This window comes from Chaetodon trifascialis, chromosome 14, assembly GCF_039877785.1.
Source record: "Chaetodon trifascialis isolate fChaTrf1 chromosome 14, fChaTrf1.hap1, whole genome shotgun sequence".
Classification (NCBI taxonomy): Eukaryota; Metazoa; Chordata; class Actinopteri; order Chaetodontiformes; family Chaetodontidae; genus Chaetodon; species Chaetodon trifascialis.
Genome location: NC_092069.1, coordinates 14,475,635 through 14,494,802, shown reverse-complemented (window position 1 = coordinate 14,494,802; position 19,168 = coordinate 14,475,635). Strand labels below are relative to the sequence as shown.

General features: G+C 40.8%; 2 protein-coding genes across 3 annotated transcripts; one reads left to right on the top strand and one right to left on the bottom strand.

The window, feature by feature from the left end:
* Positions 1–460: 460 nt before the first annotated feature.
* Positions 461–11,151, bottom strand: kif15 (kinesin family member 15). The gene is made up of 35 exons (XM_070979320.1): positions 11,035–11,151; positions 10,702–10,732; positions 10,058–10,244; positions 9,864–9,940; positions 9,697–9,734; positions 9,499–9,596; positions 9,219–9,398; positions 8,726–8,935; positions 8,512–8,637; positions 7,943–8,065; positions 7,685–7,832; positions 7,394–7,485; positions 7,074–7,283; positions 6,590–6,767; positions 6,374–6,500; positions 5,867–6,008; positions 5,577–5,744; positions 5,358–5,486; positions 4,528–4,612; positions 4,258–4,423; positions 4,021–4,171; positions 3,843–3,928; positions 3,647–3,725; positions 3,455–3,541; positions 3,251–3,355; positions 2,969–3,091; positions 2,679–2,825; positions 2,476–2,571; positions 2,169–2,333; positions 1,937–2,031; positions 1,763–1,826; positions 1,609–1,646; positions 1,353–1,485; positions 716–847; positions 461–613 (listed from the first exon to the last, which is right to left on the bottom strand). Exons 1-35 carry the CDS (start codon positions 11,075–11,077, stop codon positions 539–541), a joined length of 4,134 nt encoding a protein of 1,377 aa, XP_070835421.1. The 5' UTR covers positions 11,078–11,151; the 3' UTR covers positions 461–538.
* A 1,316-nt stretch (positions 11,152–12,467) lies between these two features.
* On the top strand, positions 12,468–18,864 carry tacc3 (transforming, acidic coiled-coil containing protein 3). Of its 2 annotated transcripts, none has more exons than XM_070978473.1 (17): positions 12,468–12,542; positions 13,924–14,080; positions 14,493–14,620; positions 14,704–14,750; positions 14,839–15,952; positions 16,059–16,101; positions 16,205–16,337; positions 16,533–16,591; positions 16,688–16,818; positions 16,962–17,049; positions 17,192–17,320; positions 17,704–17,771; positions 17,865–17,908; positions 17,998–18,158; positions 18,268–18,374; positions 18,449–18,569; positions 18,670–18,864. In XM_070978473.1, exons 2-17 carry the CDS (start codon positions 13,925–13,927, stop codon positions 18,733–18,735), a joined length of 2,595 nt encoding a protein of 864 aa, XP_070834574.1. In that variant the 5' UTR covers positions 12,468–12,542; position 13,924; the 3' UTR covers positions 18,736–18,864. The 2 variants fall into 2 exon arrangements, with proteins under 2 accessions (XP_070834574.1, XP_070834575.1); XM_070978474.1 differs by having other exon boundaries at positions 16,220–16,337; positions 18,670–18,843.
* The last annotated feature ends 304 nt before the right edge of the window (positions 18,865–19,168 follow it).

Here is a 19,168-nt window from a genome sequence, read left to right as displayed (position 1 = left end):
AATGGTATTATTCGGTGGCCTTTGTTTTCTGCCTTATCATACACATTCTCCATTTTGTTTTTGTCTTTTTTTTTACTAATATTATCCAGAGGGTTGTATTCTCTATCAGATTTTATGTTAATTGTGGCATTCGATTCCTGTTTTATACATCTTTGTCTTATTTTTACAAATACTATCATCAAGAGGGAATTATTTACCATCTTTCATCCATCATTAATTTTCTATCCCTGCTTTTATGCACATTCCATGTATTTTTTTGTGAGAAGTACGGTGTATGTGATTTCTTTGTTGTAAAGCACTTTGAGCTGCATTTCTTGTATCAAAGATGTTATACAAATAAAATATTTTATTATAATGTGCGCACGTTATAAGAAAACATTACTGCACATTCCCTGAATGTAAAAAATAAAAACATGAATCATAATGCCTTTGTACTTGAAACCATTTAAAGAACTGACCAAGTCAAAAAAGTTAAAAATGTTTTTAAAAATTCACTTTTTCCTCTGGTAAAAATGCAAGTTCACCACAAATGAAGAATTTACGTCATCTCTGGTGGCGGACATCCAATGTGGTCTCGCATCAAGCCGATCTCCGTTCTGAGCTTTTCATTTTCCTTGAAAAGAATAGAAAAGCACAATGTTGGTTGAAGTGACATATTCACCGTGCACAGATGAACAAAAAGAAACATTCATAGCTGAGCAGAAATGTCAGTTACCTCTTGAAGTTTGGTGTTTTCCTTTTTCAGCTTCACCAGATATTCAATCCTCTGTTTGTGGTTCTTATGCCCCACAAGTTTTCCATTCTCCTCCGACAGCTGAACATTCTGCTTACGGAGAACCTCGTTCTCCTGTAAAACAGAAAATAAGTACTGTAGCTCAAATAATCAATTAGTCAATTGATAGAAGATTAAAAGGCAACAATTTTAATAATGGACCAATCGTTAAGGTTGAATTGTGGATCAAAGGATTTTTCAAGTAAAAATACAAACATTATGGTTCCAGCTTCTCCAATGAGAAGATGTGCAGCTTTTTTTCTCCAGTTTATGTCACTGAAGGCTGAATATCTTCCGGTACTTGTCTGCATCACTATGTAACACAGCACCCCCTCCTGCTAGTTGACAGGTGGCTGTCCTGCCCACTGCTAAGCCTTTTTTGAAGGCAACTAAACAACAAGAGTAGTAGGTTGGATGGCAGTGACTGTTTTTCTTGTTGCTTTTTGTGTCTTTATACTGCAGTTCAGCTAGCATTAGTTCATTACCGATAGCATTACCATTTCATCACACTTGAAAGGTACGTCACTGAAAATGCTTTCTCTGGTGAAAGACATCCTCATCTACTGAGCAGAGCTCTGACCTGGAGTAGTTTCTCCTCATCCTGTATCCTGTGGCTCAGCTCTCTCAACTCTAGACAGCGGTTCCTCAGCTCAGTGGTCAGCTCCTGAACGCAGGTTTGAGACTGGGCTAACATTGACTCCTGCGTCTGCAGTCTAATTCACAACACAAAAAAACAACAAAGACGTTTTTTCAAAGGTCAGTATCAGTGAAGGATCAGAATGACATGCAATTACAAAATGTTGATTAATTTACTTAACTAAACCAGAGCTCCTCACCTTTTTAGAGTATCAGACAGCTTCTGCATTATTTTGCTCTGTTAATGAATAAGAGGAACAAATAGTAAATTGATTATTTAATTAATGTATACAAACCAAGTTTATTATTCTTATTATTGAAGCAAAAATCAAAAACAGATAATGAAATACAAACCTTTTCTGCTCTCTCCTGCTGTAGCTCTTGAATTAAGGACTGTTTGATGGTGTTCAAATCCTCACTGAAAACGACAAGATTAACATTATTCAGCTCACTTATGCCCTCAACAATGGATGACTGGAGGTATTTTAGGGTACTGGACTGCTCAACAACTGGATAAAGAAACTCAACCTATTATTATTTCCACTCTGGCTCTGCTTGGCGCAAAACCCATCAAGTAAAGTCTGGATCTCTATTCGGACCATCTCTTTCTCAGTCAGCTGTGTCTGATGACAGAGAAAACACATCATCAATATTGATGGACTTCAAAGTTCATTATGACCTTAAACCTTTTCATATTTAGTCTAGAGTAGAAAAAAAATGAATGGCTGTGCATTAATTCAACCTTAGCACAAAGCTATACCTTAAGCCTTTGGATCTCCTCGTTCTTGGCAGTTCTTTCAGCGTTCAACTCGGTTAAAAGAATTTCCATGGTCATCATGGAGGAGCGGCGATTCTCCAGCTCCCTCTCCTGGCTCTCCAGCACCTGGGTCAGGTCCCTACTGAAACTTCCTGGAGTGCATGGTGTCTTGAGAAATAGAGAAATTCAAGAACCGAAGAAGAAAGATTAGCACCTGTTGCATTTCTGAATGGAAATTATTAAAAAGGCTATACAAGCTGTATTTGTGAATACAGGATTAAAGAACAAATAAACCACAAAAAAGTCTTACCCGAGGTAATGATCTGGGTGTGACTGTTGGCTCAACAAGGGGTTCAAAACTTCCATGTCTAATAGTTCTTTCAACAGCTTCTTGCTGTTTTTGCACCTGGTACAAAAGGAGAGTTTTCATATTTAGTAATTCTGACACACAGAAAACAATCATACTTTACTGATGATTTGTTTTCTGTGTTGAGATGATAAAAACAACTTCACCTTCTGCTGCAATTTCTGTATCATGATATCCTTCTGGGCTGTTTGCTCTTGAGAAGCTTGAAGGAGGTTGTTCTGCTCATCTAAGACCTTAGTGAGTCTCTCAATCTCCTCCGTGGCATAAGCGATCTCCTCCTGCAACACCTCGACCTGAGGACAGACACACACATGCTGAATGTTGTAGCTTCATTAATTAGCCTAAAATTTTGCTATCTGCAAAACCGGTGAGGACATTAATTACTAAAATTGGCACAAAAATGTCTAATTTTTTTATTTTTTTTTTCCAAACATACCTCTATATTGTTGGATGCTACACGTCTGTCTAAAGCTTCTTTCAGGTCACAGATTTCTGTGTGCATCTTGGAGTTTTGCTCTGTGATATCCTCCTTTTCAAGGCAGGCAACGCTGTACTTGGCCTGGAAGAACAATGGCATCATTACAATAAACATGCCTTGATTGAGCCAAACATTAAACCTATCTACAGTACAAAGTGTTTGATTAAAGAAATAGGTAACTATTACAAATAGTGAGGCTATTTAAGCCAAATATAGGGTGAAATAGGAGGAGTAAAGTACTGTGATGTCTTTGATGTCTCCAGACAGGTGGGAAATGTTCTGGTCCTTCTGGCTCAGCTCACAGCGGAGGTCTCTGGTTTGATTAATCAGATCTAAAACAACATCCTGTCAAAATACACAGATGGGATTCAGGAAGGTAGCAGACACATTGAAGTTATATTTGAAAAAGTAAGAATAGGGGGAGAATTGTCAACCCAGGCTTACTTTGTCCTGTTCAATCTTCTGCTCCAAGCCTTTCATTGTTTCACTGGCAGATTTGAGATTTTGCTCAAGATCAACAATTTTGGAAGCCTTAAAAAGCAAAAATCAGACAGACAACTAGGCTTAGCTACTGAGCGGCAATGACTGTTATATCAAATAGTTAGAATTTTAAACATGCATACTCTTAGTACTGACCTGTTGTTGATTTTGTGCTGTCAGGTCTGAGACTTGTATCCTCAGCTGTGTATTCTGCTCCACAGTTTCAACAAGTTCTCTGAGGGCACACACCAAGGTCACTCATGTTAATACAAGCTATTTTAAACATTGAAATCTGCTGTCAAGTCCTTTTATAAAAGACAAAGCTACCAGCACACAGACTGACAAAACTCACTTTGATGTATTTTCTTTGTTTTCTCGTAACTGGGAGATCAGGGTGCTTGTATGTTCTTGCTCAGACTGCAGAGAATTATTCAATTCCTGCAACAGAAGAAAAATATATATAAGAGTGGAACATGTAGACAATTAGGAGATCACAGCCTACATTTCATTGAGCTCGTGAGTTCACTGACCGTGAGCCGTGCTTTGAGTTTATCAATCTCCTGCTGCCCGTCCTCCAGCTGCTGTCTTGCCTGATCAGCCTCAAACTTGGCCTCAGCTTGCAGCTGGTCAAATGAATCCTGCAGTGTCCGATGCTGCTCCAGAAGCTGCTCCCACTCCAAGCTGGAATGAAGACACCGTAGTTTTGGGCTCATAAAGTTATCAGAAAAAGAAGAGCAACAGTGCAGAGGTGTTTGATTCATGCTTACTGGACTTTGTCAAGTTGGAGCTGTGTGCTGATGAGACTGTTGGATAGCTGGCTCGTCTCTCTCTGCTGCTCGCTCTGGGCCTCTCTGAGCTTGTCCTTCACGGTGGCCAGCTCCTTATCAGATGACTGCAGTACCAGGCGTAAATCGCGGATTTCACTCCTCAACACTGCAAGTAGGGGAATGTTGGGAGGGAGAGTTGTCACATTGGTAGACCAGACAGGTGATTATTCACAGGCTAAACACGGCACAGGAGAAACATCAGAACTTCACCTTCAGCGGCTTGCTGCTCAGACTCAAGGCTCTGCTGCAGGTTCAGCTGATCTCTGTTCTTGTTAGCTCGCTCAGTAGAAAGCAGCTGCATCAGGTGTAAAAAACAATTAGGAACACAGAATAATTAAGGGCATTTTTTATTCCCAGACATCAAATATATTTTTTAATATCTAATAAAATATTTAATATAATATTAAGTTTCAATAAGATAAAGCTATAAAGTTGAAGGGCGCTGAGAGATTGCAGACCTGCACAAAGGCCAATAGTGCACTTTGATAAGCAAATCTCCCAGGGCAAACTTCACGGTCAACATTATTGCCTGTTCTCGTGAGTTCGAACATTTTTCCTCAATGTCTCTGGTGGAGTTTATTGGAGACAATTTACTTTTGGATGTGAGTGAGAGAATAATTAGTTGCATAACATGTGTATTTACACTTCTATAGCCACATGTTTGAGAAAAAAAAACAACAACATATTTTTTGCGATATCACAATTTTACCAGTTCTCCCATGAAACCAGTTCCCAAGTGCCGCATAATGACTGGCTTTTTGCATGAAGTCTATGTGTCAGCTACCCCAGAGGACGACTGGTACTGGACTGTGTCTACAATTGGCTATTTTGCCACAATTGCACTTTACTACCACCTACTGGACGTTAAAATGTATGGAATTTATTCCACCAAGACCAAATACTCTATCATGTAATGTTAGCAAAGTGAAAAATACTTTGTGTATCTGCCTTGTGATTCTAATCCTCTCCAAAATTTGAGGAGCTCTTCCTGGGCCCATGCTACACTCTTCCAACAATGAGGAACTTAAAGGAAATTCTACCTCATCCTTGCGGTCAGACTCCTGTGATATCACAGTGATCTGCTCCTCAAGTTTTGCAATTTGCTGCAACAGCTTGCTGTTCTTCAGCTCCTCCTCATTCAGCTGTGTCTGGACACGGCTAGTTTGCTCCTGATGAGAAATTCGGGAGAGTATAACACAATGAGAGGACTTCATGTGTTCTGTGGACATATATTAGAGAGATAATCCACATTTCTGAACCTGCACTTGACGCAATTCCTCAGTCAAGGCCATCTCAGTCATGTCTGAAGGCGGCTGCTCATCCCAAATGTCGTCTGCATTACCGTCTGTTCCATTCAGGTGGTCCGGGCTGGAGAGAGGCAAGAGGCGGGAGCGCAAGTTGTATGCCTTGGTGGGCGTGGTAAGAATCTGGTGGAACAGATATTTGAAGGATAAAAGAGAATTTTTTTTTTACAATGACAGCAAAAGTTCATTGAATAAGAAGGGTTCAGATCACAGTATTCTGACTAGAAATTTCAGCATCCACTCACCTTTATAGTTTCAACATGAATTCTGTTGAGCTCAGAGACCTCCTGTTTTTTGTGAGCGTTTGTGGCCTCCAAAATGTTTTCCAGATGCCTGTTTGACTTGTCAAGGTATCTTTTCTCAGACTCCAGCTGAGACATCTGTTTCCTAGAACACAAAGCACAACCCAGAAGCCACATCAAGCTCTGCAAAAACCTGCTCTATAAGCCTATAAAGGCACTGAAGGCTTTCATTAAGATCACAAAATAAATCCACCTTACAATGAGGAAAACTATAATATTGTAGTGGTCTAAGGAAAAAACAGCTTTGTCCTGAGGCTTGAAAGAAGCTGTACAATATTTTAATGTGCCCAATATCGGAATATTGTTACACCATAAGATATATGAAACAGAGTGAGATATCGTTTTTGACTATTTACTGTTAAGATGGTGGTGAAAAGGTGGTGGCATATATTTCGAGCTTTTGGAGGGGTTTCTTTAAGAGTGGTTAACTTCATCAAATACCCTCCTTACTTGGTGACTTCTTTGTACTCCTCAAAGGCCTGAAGGGCAGCTGTGAGGTCAGACTGTTTCTGAAGCAGCTGAGCCTTCAGTCTCTCGGTTGTAGCTGCAGCCGTAGGGGTTGAAGAGGCTGCTGGAGCTGTGGAGCAACATGAGTTTATTCACACATATATAGGATATAATACAGTTCTGTTACCTTTTCACGAATAAAGATGATTAATATCTTACCCTCTGTGAGTCTCTCTGTCTCCATAGCCCTCTGGAAGACCTCCTCCAGCTCTGCAGCCACTGTGGTTGCAGCCTCTTCAGCTTTCACCACTGATTCAAGAGAGCGGAGATGATGGTTCTCCTGTCTGAGACTGAAGTTCTCCGCTGCACACCGAGTCATCTTTGGGTGATGTTCAACCTGAAAGGGCATTGAACAGATTTAACATTTTGGCCATTATTTTAAGAAAAAACAACTAATAGAGAATCTAACATAAACCTGTTGTGCCTTCCAGACGATGGATACAAACCTATGAAGAGACCTATCTCTGGCATTTAGGATTGGATTTCTTACTTTTTCACTAGAATTGTTTGTGGTAACTTCAGGTTTTGAGATCTGAATTATAGGTCCTCATTACTAGCAATGTATCTACACATTATACAGGCATACTGTATGTAGTCATGAGTAGCAGGTTAGGCAGTGCTCAAATCGGATTAGATTTTGTACCTGATCACTCAAGACCTTTATTTCTTCTTTCAGCTGGTCAATCAGAGCCTGAGACTCCTTGTCTGACAGTAAGCCTTGTCCCTCCTTCAATTTCTTTTCAAGGCGAAATATGTGGTCCTCTCGAAACTTGACAATCATTCTGCTGGAATGGATGAACTTGTCTTTCTGGGTCCAGGCCTCCTCAAGCTGAGCCAGTTTCTCCAGCAGCATCTGAGTTTAGTAAAACATCACTGTAGGTTTCCCTGCACCAACATTATTTCTTCACAGCAACATAATTTCTAAAAAATAAACAGACACAATGCAAAAAACAGTTCCCATACCCTCTTCTCCTCTTCTCGTTTCTTCCACAGATGAACAGCAGCAATAAATTTTGCTTTATATGAGACATTGTGTTGAATTTCTGTGGATGGACCTGATGAGAAACACTGATTTACACTTTTGCAACACACCAGAAAAAAAACAAAAAAAAACATGTAACTGTAATTGTATGTAATAGAGTTATTGTGTTTAAGGAATCTGTGTATTCCATTTTGGATGTGTGCAAATGCTTTAAAGAGGATGTTACTTTCACGGTGTTAAGGTAGACATATGTTTGATCTGCGTATCATTACCATTGGGAAGTTGTGGTCCTCCTGGCGCTACATCTCTCCCATAGTGCACCGGCTGAGAAGCCAGTGCCTGTGCGAGCTGTTCCTTCAGCTTCTTCACCTCAGCTTGTAACTGCCTCACATTTCCCTGTGTGTCTTCATTGATAATGGCCTGGCAAGACAGAATAATTATATAGGGACGAGTCTATAAAGTGCTCTAATTTTTAAATCACAGAACTTGTTTTAGTCTGCTTTAACACAATACTGAGTTGTGTCTGATACCTTATTCTTGATCAACTTTGCTCTCTGGGCAAAGTGCAGGGTGGACAGTGTTTCTCCAAAACACTTTGAACCAGGATGCACATTGGCTATGATGTAAGTCTTTGCATTTCCTCCAAGAGAGTCCTGAAATAGCAATAATAACAATAAAATTGCTACAGTGCATATCGTCTATTCAAATTGCAAAGCAAGCGCAATCACATTTTTAATGTAATATTATACACCTGAATGTGTACAAGATTTATACATGCTTGCTTCAATTTGAACCAGCTCACATCACCACCGGTATTTGTTCAAATGGTTCATCGCTGGGTTTAACGTATAGTATATAATGTCTTTCCAAAACAAATATAGAGATTTCAGTAGACAAAATAGCAAAATGGAAACATATGTTTTATGTAATAATGGCATTTAGTCATTTACAAATGTTTCACATAAACACACACCACCCCATGCCACTGAACATACGGTTTGTACAATGCCATAATTCCAGGGAAACTGACTCCATGCTGATACACATGACTATAGCACATTCTCCACTGAAGCTACAACCTGCACTTAGAAACACTCACCCTTAGCAAGAAGGTGAGTTTAGAATCCCTGTAGCAGATGTGGCGGTTCTTCCCATTGGACACGTCAACCAGTGCCATGATCACCTGACCAAGGCACATGAGGGAGCGATTGATACTGCTGGCCTCCTACAAGAGAAGCAGTACAGACAACAGCTGTTAGCAACAGCTAAAATCATATATTCAGTACCGGAAGAAGAGACTGAAATCATCGCACCTTGAGTCTAGAGCCTTCTGTGTGTGTGTCTTTCTGCCTCTCAGACCCTGCCAGATCTACCAGGTTCAACTGAGACATTCGGATGTTCACCACTTCATTGATGGACTCTTTGGACTCCAAAGTCATGGTGAACACAGCATGAGATCTTGAGGACTCGCGGTTCATGGAGGTGGAGGCCACTCTGCGATTACGCCAGCCCATAGACAGCACCTAAGAAGTTTCAAACACAAATTCTGTACACTCCCACAGTCCATTTTGCAAGATGGCACCTCAATTTAATGTCAACATTAGAGTAAAAATTTGACACAGCTCAAAGAAGAACCCAGTTTATACTGCACAGCACCATGGATAATGGAATAATAATGGAACTGGATACAAGGTATATAGAGATATAGGAGTTTCATCCCAACCAATGATTCAGTTATGAGCATTTCCATGTATTACAGTCAGAACAATAACCTTCTATGAGACACAACAAGCAAATTAGTCATACCTGGTAGGCTTCAGCAGCTGAGTTGACAAACTTCTCCACAGCTCCCTCAACAAACAAACCTTTCTTGATGTTCTCCCTGAGGAAAAGGCTGGCTGAGGCGGTGTCCAGAAGGTCATAAATTTGTTCATTGTATATCTCAATAAATGAACATTTGCAAAGGAAACTCTTGGACTGGCCAGACTTTAAGGGAAAAGAACAAACAAAGCACCAAATTCATTATAAAGAAACATGAAATATTTGGTCTACAACACCTTCACAGTGATGAAATGTTACAGCTCACCCTTTCTACTTCTCTGTTGATTAGAAAAAATAGATACTCAAAACTTCGAGGAATAACCCCCCTTAGTTCATCTGTGAAGTTATCTAACTCAGACGGTCCTGGAACAAAAAAGACAGAAATGTGTCACTGCAATCATTCTACTGCTGGATCTGAAAGAATGTGAGGTTACACAATACATATAATATCTTGAATTCTCACCAAGCATGGTGAACGTTTTCCCTGAGCCTGTTTGTCCACTGCAGAAGCAAGAGGGGAATCACACAAGAAATTGAGTGGGTGCTGCACATGATGCACAGTCCAGCATGATTGTGCCATGACATACTGTTAATTTTACACCATACATAAACAATGTAAAGACCACTTACTAGGCAAATATAGTTCCATTATAACCATTCATGCAAGACTCAACAATGTTCTTGCCCACACTGGTGAATACGGAGTCCTGTTGAAAAATCACATGTAAAGATCACACTAGGACCAACTTTATGCCTTATACAAGCTACATCTCCCTCTGTATTGGTCACTCAAGGTTTTACTCATGCAAGGCTGTGCTCCCAACCTGAGATGTGTCCATGTCAGCAACATGATCATAGGTGAAGGTCCGTGGTTCTGGCTTTGAGAGCAGACGGATGGTATTGGGTGAAGTGACAGAGAGACAGAGACTCTGATCGCCATCTGTGGTCAGCCCAGTACCCTGGGTCAGAGGTCGTACTCGCACAAAAACTTTGATGCAATCGCTGTCAGTGCTGTAGGACCATAAATAATAATAAAAAAGAATAAAAACATTAGCACTTGTAAAACAAATAAATGATGTTGAGAACAAAACATCACCAAGACAAGTAATTGTTTGTTACCACAGGTGCCAGTTAAGTTTAGAGGGACATTAAAACATTTATTCTATTGTAGCTGCTCTCATGATTCACTGACTACTAGATATACACTGTAAAGTTATACCTGATTGTCAAACTCTCAATTACCTTACAAAGATAAAGGTAAACACACACAGATTACACAGACTTACTGTACATGTAACCTATGGTATTAGCCCTGATACAGTACCATAATACATCTTATTCAAATGGATATGGGCACACGACTAAGTTTGCTATATGTTAGTATGTGTAATGTTAATGTTAGCACAGCAGCGTAGTGCTGTCATTTTTGTTTGAAAGAAACAAGCAAAGCGTCCTAAAGGTACATTACCTGGGAGCAAGCTCGGTTGAATCGCCACATCCTGTCAACAAAATGATAACGTTAACGGTTTATTCACCTCGTAGTTTGACATCCTAAAGCAGCAGTTAACGTTAACAGCTATATAAATTAGTGCATACACACTAGTATGCTAAGTCGAGATAGTAGCGTTACATACTTGACGTTAACGCTAGCTGACTCCAACTAGCTTTAGGTTAACGCTAATTAGCTTGTGAACGTTACCACAAGAAGCTGTGAATGTTAGCGTCAATAAGCTTGGCTGACTGTAGCATTTTGACAGCATATTAGTTTGCTAAGTGAATAAATGGATGTATTGTGCAGTACCTTTTCCGCTGGAATTCATTGTTGACAAAGAAATGTTCGCCATTATGTTGTAAAATTAAATCTCTTCATGTCGGAGTCAGACGAAGGACAGCACTGTTTACATCCCTTGAAATTGGCGGGCTGGTCTGGCGCTACTTCTTCTTCTAGTAGTTCACTGTCGGCTGAAATTTGCCACACCGCCACCGCCACCTACAGTACCGGAGGATGCAACGTCACGCCTTCATGAGGAGTTTTGAGTATCATACTTCACTTTCTCAAGATCAACTTTTTCTGCGAAGTTACAAACATCGACGTGTTTCTTGTACAAAAATGTATGAATATCGGGTCTGCTACTAACTCACTACTACGCAGAATTTTGAATGTCAGTCTATGACTTCCCGAAGATGATAAAATAAAGTAATTCCTACGCATTGTTTTCCACCAATTTAATAATATTCTAATAGGAGCAATACTGCCAACTGTAGACATCAATTTATTACTTACATACATTAACTACTAATAAAATCAGGAATATGCAGTTGTAAGTGTGGATAAATCAAAGAATAGGATTTAATTCGCTAAATAAATACAAAGTAGAAATATAACTAATTAATGTTAGGTTTTAACCACGCAAAACTCAAAAATGGCCTTAGAATTTTTTTGTCAGGTGAGAAGTCATTAGCGTTAATTTCAGGTTACAATGTGTTTTGGGCATACGATTGGTCAGAGAGCCTTTTGCTCGTTTTTCCATCCAGCTCATCTTTACCGTTGATGGCATTAAAACGTCCACTAGATCACATTAACACATACAAAAGAGCACAACATTCACTGATGCTCAAAATTTAAAAAAAAAAAAAAAAAAAAAAAGCAACAAGAGAAGTCTCTCAGCATCACTTCCCACTTCGCTTTCAAAGCCGGGAGACGATCCAAATCACTTTTCTTTTGACACACTCAAAGCAATCATGTTTTGACAGTGTATTCAGTGGGATTATCACTTTATTGCCCAGTTATGTATAGACAGTGTTATTACTTATTCAAGTGAAAATCAAGCATTGTGTTTCGCATATAAGGGAAAGTGAGTGAAAGTGTTCTACTGTTAGTACATAAAGCAACTTTCAAAGTGGTTCGTAAAGCAGTTCATGCCCTGATGGCACTCAAATGGTAGTGTTGTTAAAAACAATGTCGTCTATTTTCTTGCTGTTGCGTGTAGCGCGCGTGGGTCACTCCAGCTGTTTTTGGTTGTTTTTCTTGCCGTGTCTATACTCTATGAAGTTGGCTCTTTGGGCGCAGTCGTCAATTGGCTCATATCCGTTCTGTCGCGCGATTGGCTGCCTAACCAGGAAGCGCGTTTCCTTTGAACGTTTCCTGCAATTTTATTGGTACGTTTCAAGACTTTTAAATTCCAAACGGTTGTCGCAGAGAGAAGCGAGGATTTTTCAAAAGCTCATCATTACTTGTTGGTCACCGAGCAGTTTGATGCTTTGACCAAAGACGGTGTAATTTCGGCCAACTGCATCTGTGTTTTTGAGGTAGGTGGTGACTATATGACCATAATATAGTCATTTACGAACTGCTGTTATTTGTTCATTAAACGTTTTAGTTTTCCTCCACTTTAGCAAAGTTTAACGTTTATTCAACGTCAACAGCTAGCTTAGTTAGCTAACGTAGCCTTTGTTGTTAATTAACTGTTAGCGCAAGTTGGTTATATTAATGTTAGCCTAACATAGATGTCGAAATTGGTTGGGACTTTTATAAAATGCCCAGCTAACGTTCGGCAATGACTAACTTAGCTGTCCACGTTGAGTCACACGGTACACGGTCAGTAGTTTGCCCTCTGAATGCTAACATGCCAAGAAGTAACGGATGGATGAAAACGTTGGCAACGCTGGCCCAAACACATCAGTGTGACAAAAATGCAGTGCACTAACGATGTGGGCGCACATGTCTTTCGTGGAGGTGTGGGTGAATCTCTGAATTCAGGTTGTTCTTGACCTTCAGTAATGTTACCAGCTAATCCAAAAGCTTGCATGCACACATTAATACCTCAGCATATAATCAAAATGTCATTTATCATTCAAAACTTAAGATTTTAGATTTTGTGTACTTGCTACTCAAATTGTTAAATCCTGTGCTGACTCTGATGCCACCACCCATTTATGGACATCAGTATCATTTAAATCTTGCGAGCAAATTAAAACCAAGTCATTTGGAGATCACTTCAGCCATTTCATATCCAGTTCCAGGGCCCTGCATTGTGCATACTTACTCACCAGCATGGCTTACTGGTCTCCTTCATGGAACAGCATAGTTATGAATTACAGTTTATTACACCAGTGCTTCTCTTGCTGTGACAAGTCAGAATGTAGATTATTAGACAGATCAGGTGACCAAGTCATCCAACTATGAATGTTGCCTCTTCTGTTAACGCTTGTTGAAAAGGGAACTTGTTAGTGCCCTCTGGTGGACAAACTATGCAACGAACGAACTGTTTCTACCTCAAAACCTTTTGGCATTGCTGTACTGCTGTCTTGATACTTATTGGTCATAATATACACTACTCAGATACCGACGTGTATCTGCATTTTTTTATAAAAACTAAACGGGTCATGGTTCAGCTCTTCAAGAAAAAACATTTTACTTTTCCACCCTTTTCAGCTGCAACACCTTTCTGTATTTAGACAAGTTTATTATATCAGTAAAAACAATATGCACTTTCAAAATATAATTCACCAACATAAGTAAATTGGCAGAGTCACATTTGTCCTGATTCTGCTGTTAACAGATCATTTTTACACACCTCAGTAAACCCCATGACCAAAAGTGCCTTATCAACTGCCTGCAGCTGTCAGGAGGACACCTCCCTCAGTGCAGCCCTTTAACTTGCAGTTTGTCTCTCTCTGCTTCTTCCAGGATGAGTTCTGTCGATGTGAATGATGAAAATCGTGGGGTCTGCCCTGGAGGAAAGCAGAACAACGACATTTTTGCCTTGGATCAGCCAACTGGGAGGCCCTCCATCCTGCGTCAGACAGAGAACCTGCCCAGCAAGACTGTGCCAAAGGGGACCAAGGTACAGCGTCGTCTCACTTCTTTAGATCTTTTCACACACCATAATGACACCAGGCTGAAAATTACATACACTTACAAGCGTCACCAAGTTAAGCCTCTTCTACAGCTAGGGAGATTGGTAGTTTTGTTTCACCTGAACACCCTTTCAAATGTTTGATTCTTTGACCCTCCTCAGTGCATTTGCAGCATAGATCTACACAACTTTTAACACATTGTAATCAAACAAAAAATGGCGAGCACTTGTATCGGTGGATCTCTCGGACAAGTTTCTAGCTCACATTTGTGAAGTATATCAGCTCCTGTTATTCACAAATATGGGGAAAGACTGGTATTAATAAACTATACATTTCTTCAGTAGTTCATTTCATATCCAGGTTAACATTCATTCTACTGATCACATTACTTGTGTGTAGGTTTGTTTTCAGACTCCTCGAAGAGACCCGATGACTAAAAGGATTCTATCTCCCTCCAAGTCTGTCAAGATGACAAGTGTGGACGAGTGTACAAAAGCAATGGAGTCCTTAAATTTGGATAAAATAAAGTAAGTGACATTTCTCATACTGTAGCATTGCTTCCAGTGAAATGACCAATCAATTTAAATCAAGTCTGTTTTTGTTTTCACAGTACTTTGCTGCTGGATGCCACTGAGCCGTCCATTGAGCCCCAACAAGGTAATTTGTCCAACACTCTAAAGTTATTTCCCTTGAATGTCTCTGAATACTGAAAAAATTGATGCTAATCTTCTTGAATTTTCCACAGATGTGTCCTCCTATCCTGATGATGAGATGCCAATACAAAGCAGAGGAAGCTATCAGTTGGATTTTGACAACCTTGACATGATCACTCCATTTCAGGGGTCTAATAAGACGCTCCTCTCTCCTGCAAGGCCTGCTGTTGAAAACCCTCCCACACCTCAAACTGAGCCCCAGCACACAAACCCAGAGAGTATTTTGGCAGAGCCCACCAATGTCGAGTCGGCACTAGACGAGACACTTCCCTTCACCCAGTCTGTGGAAAACTCACTGGCAGAAGTCTCCTCTGACATCAGCTCCACAGAGAGCAGTGTGGTCACGGTGCTGAAGGTCCCGGCGGTCGAGGAGCCAGATTCATGCAGTGCCACACCTGATGAAAAACAACCTGCTAAAATGTCTCAAAATGCTGATGAAGACAACGTGTCAGGCAGTTTTGTGGATGATGCTCCACTGGCAGCAAAAGGTTCGTACACCTTGGATTTTGACAACCTTGATGCAATCAATCCTTTCCAAACTGGTGGCTCTAAAATTCAGAATTCCCCTGTCCTTGGGAGGAAGGTGCCAGACCAGGACCCACCTGTCGAGGAAACTAAGGAAGATACGCCCACAACTGTTGTTGATATACCAGAGGCATCTCAAGAGGTGCCCACTGAGCCTGAGGTGAAACCCATATCTCCAGTGGCCCCAATCTCAACTAATGCTGCCAAACCTTCAGCTGCTGAATGCATGTCCCAGCCATCTGATGCCCCCAACAGGGAGGGACCAGTCAAACTTGAGTTCAACTTCGATGACGACAGCCAGGTCAAACCGAAACCGCCACCTAAGAAATTTGGCAAAAGGCCACCTGGTCTGAAATCTAAAGCGGGAAAGCGAACATCTGACGTCAAACCACCGAATGAAACTGCGGTGAAGCCTGATGTCAGCGATGTTCCAGTTTCCAAAGGGTCTTACTCATTTGACTTTGACAAGCTTGACAACCCAGACTTCAATCCGTTTGGCACACAATCAAACATTAACAACTCTCCAAAGTGCAGCAAGAAATCCAACCCGGTGCTCATGGAAGCCCCCATTCCAGAGAAAACTGACAAGCCTGTGGAGAAGGAAGCTGTATCACCAGCATGGTATGTAAACCTTTTTATCTGACCATATCGGGCATTTATTTGCTGGAGACACTTGCCAACAACACTTTATTTCACTGTATTTTTCTCTGCTTTTTCCCCTATGCAGCACTGGAGAGAGTGTCCCAGCTGCTGAGCCCAGCCCTGAAGCGGTAAGTGAAGTTTGATACAATCCTGACACATTTTCCATTCACCTTGCCTTCGTTTGTGTGCTATTCACAAAAACTAATTTTACTGTGGAATGCTGAATACAAGGCTGCCTCTGACCAGGGATTTCAACAAGCTCAACAACCCGTGGAGAGTCTAACGGAGCTTCCTGAATCGTGTAAACCTGAGCAGACGTCACAGATGTCAGAATTCAATGAGGAGTTTGTTCCTGGAACTATGTGTAAGTAAATGTTGGCCGTAACTCTGTTTTGTCTGGTTCCACAAGGTTTTTAGAGTTGGATGTGCGATTGGGTCGAAGTTAAATGACTCTTCTATTAAAGAATTGCTTCGTTATGTGTTGCTGTAATGTATTCTTTGTGAAGCATCATTAAACGGAAAACTCATTTTCATGTTACCCTGTGATCTTCATCTCTAGTCATGGCCAATGATTTTGATGGACAGATCGATTACCTGGAACAGTTTGGGTCCAGCAGTGTAAGTACCTCGGACACAAATGTCAAACAACTAAATTATTTGATTGTCCATGCGTGACCTGAAGTTATTTAAATGTTTGATTCTTTTGGTCTGCAGTTCAAGGAGTCCGCATTGAGGAAACAATCCCTGTACCTTAAATTCGACCCCCTCCTGAGAGAGAGCCCAAAGAAGTCTGCCGGCCCGGCGGCTCACACCCACGTCCCTCGCCCAAGTGCCTTACTTTCACAGTATGACGTACTTCTGTTTTCACTTAGTCTGATTGCTGCTGTCACTGGACGTTAGAGCTGAATTTGTTCTGCTTCGGACATTTTGTTTGAAAATGTTACCACTTAAACTACTTCACAAGTGTGCTTTTTTCCCCTCAATACAGGCTTGAAACTTCACAGATGGCAGAAAAAGAGACTGCAAACGCACCACAAAAGGATAATTTCAAACCATTTGATGGTGCTACAGTGCCAGTAAGTCACTCTAGAACTGCCACGATTGACTGTGCCTGCTGACTTAACTTAAAATAAGTGGAAGTGTCTGTCCACTGTTTTGGAAAAGGCATCCTTGCTGCTTCTCCTAACTTGATTTATTTACACTGCAACTGTCATCTAGCCTCCTACGATCCTTGAGAGCCTCGTCCCCCCGTTCTCCCAGCCAGCAGACACAGAGGACGCCATTATTGAAGTGCTGAAGTACAGTCAGAAAGACATGGATGAAGCCACTGCCAAGGTTCAGGCACAAGTACGTGCTGCTCAGTGATTTGTTATTTGACTAATAATAACAGCCGTTTCAAACTCTGACAAGGTTTTCCCATTTTGAAGTCACTTTGTTTGGGTGTGTGTGAATGGAGCATTTTTCTACAGACCACGACAGCGTGGCTTCTGTGGTTTTCCAAACAATCCCTGGAGCACTTCCCAGTAATCCGATTCAACCACAGTGCAATCTGGATAAAACACAAGCTGCTAATATCAAAGGAACGCGTTTAACAAGCAGTCGCACACATTTCAATTAAAATAAGTAAATTGCCTGATTTGGTTGGAAAAGACTCTTAATATTAACTAATAACTTGACTTAACGGGAAACATAACCTCCAGAATAATTAAAGTGTGCATTCTGTCACACAGGCCAAGGAGAAGGAGGAACAATGGAGCGCAAAGTATAAAAAGCTTCTTGACGACGGTCAAGAAATGAGGTGAGCTGAGCTTGTTGATTTTGTTTTTGTCATTTTAAATCAAGGATACCAAGATTTCAAGACATTTGATGCCTTTTTCTTTCCTCCATGCAGGAAAATAATTGCGGAGTTTGAGCTCATGATTGCTAAAATGATGGGTAAGTGAACATTTTAGCCACAGTCTTAAGGGTTTTTGATGTGATGATGTGTTAAAAAGAGCTTATTAATTATTTCTTTTAATATTCAGCTGATCAAGAGAATGAGAGGGAGGTGTTCCAGGCCAAGCTGAACGACGCCCTGCTGGAGAAGGAGCAAGTGTCGAATGACCTGAACACCATGGAGAGATCTTTCTCCGACCTTTTCAAGAGACTGGAGAAGTACAAGGAAATTATTCAGGGTTACAAAAAGGTTAGAAAACATGAACACTTGCCCTGTTGGATAAGCCGCAAATACTTTGGTTTTTAACAAAAGTTGTGGCAGCTCGATTGGTAAATTGTTTTCTCTGCCTTTTTCCCAGAATGAAGAGACACTGAAAGCTTGTGCTCAGGACTATCTGGCAAGGATCAAGAAGGAGGAGCAGCGCTACCAGACCCTTAAGGCCCACGCCGAGGAGAAAATTGGCCAGTAAGAAACCAGATTATTGTGGTAATAGTGCAAATTGCAAGACGTGAAGTGTCTAATTTGTTGTTCATCTTCAGTGCAAATGAAGAAATAGCTGAGGTGCGATCCAAGAACAAGGCTGAGGTATCAGCACTTCAAGCGCAGCTGCGGCGGGAGCAGCTGAAGGTGCAGTCACTGGAGAAGAGCCTGGACCAGAAGGTGAGTCATGATGAAGCAAGACAGCGTGCATCTGCAGAGGTTTTGAAGATATCGTCATCAGATAGTATCTTCATTCTTTTCCTTTTTCCCTTTGTTACAGGAGAAGGAGGCTGAAGAGCTCACCAAGCTTTGTGATGAACTGATCACCAAAGTCCAGAAAGGTTGAGCTCATTTGTAAATACTGTACCTTTTAATTAAGTCTTTTCTTTGTGTTCAGATCATTTTCTTGTTTGTCCAGTTGTCAATGTTCTTTAGAATACTGTAAAAAAAAGTTAATAAAGAGGGTTTACAAGTTCACTCGTATCCTTGTGCCAACTCTTCAATTAGCTTGATATTTAAACCTCTGCAGCATTACAAGCCACTAGGGGGCAGCGTTGGTCTGATTGTTTTCAATCTTGTCATCTGGGTTTTGGATTTGAAGCATTATTTATGGATATGGAAGTAACATGGCTCTTTGAAGGCCAAAAAAAGTAGTTCTGTGTAGAATTTCTACTTTAAACAGACAAGCTATTCAACGTACTCACCCCTCATCTGTCTGGAGCCAAAGCTCATCCCCATCCTGCAATGCTTACAACAAAACAAGAGCTCACCTGACACAA

Excerpts from the sequence above, each read along its gene's own strand:
- tacc3 (XM_070978473.1), top strand. The coding sequence starts at position 13,925 with ATGAGTTCTGTCGATGTGAATGATGAAAATCGTGGGGTCTGCCCTGGA. Across the intron at positions 16,102-16,204 it reads CTGAGCCCAGCCCTGAAGCG|GCTGCCTCTGACCAGGGATT; the intron begins GTAAGTGAAGTT and ends GCTGAATACAAG. Across the intron at positions 17,050-17,191 it reads TTGATGGTGCTACAGTGCCA|CCTCCTACGATCCTTGAGAG; the intron begins GTAAGTCACTCT and ends ACTGTCATCTAG.
- kif15 (XM_070979320.1), bottom strand. The coding sequence starts at position 11,077 with ATGGCGAACATTTCTTTGTCAACAATGAATTCCAGCGGAAAAG. Across the intron at positions 4,613-5,357 it reads AGTCTGACCGCAAGGATGAG|CTGCTTTCTACTGAGCGAGC; the intron begins GTAGAATTTCCT and ends CACCTGATGCAG. Across the intron at positions 4,172-4,257 it reads CTCCAACTTGACAAAGTCCA|CTTGGAGTGGGAGCAGCTTC; the intron begins GTAAGCATGAAT and ends TCTTCATTCCAG.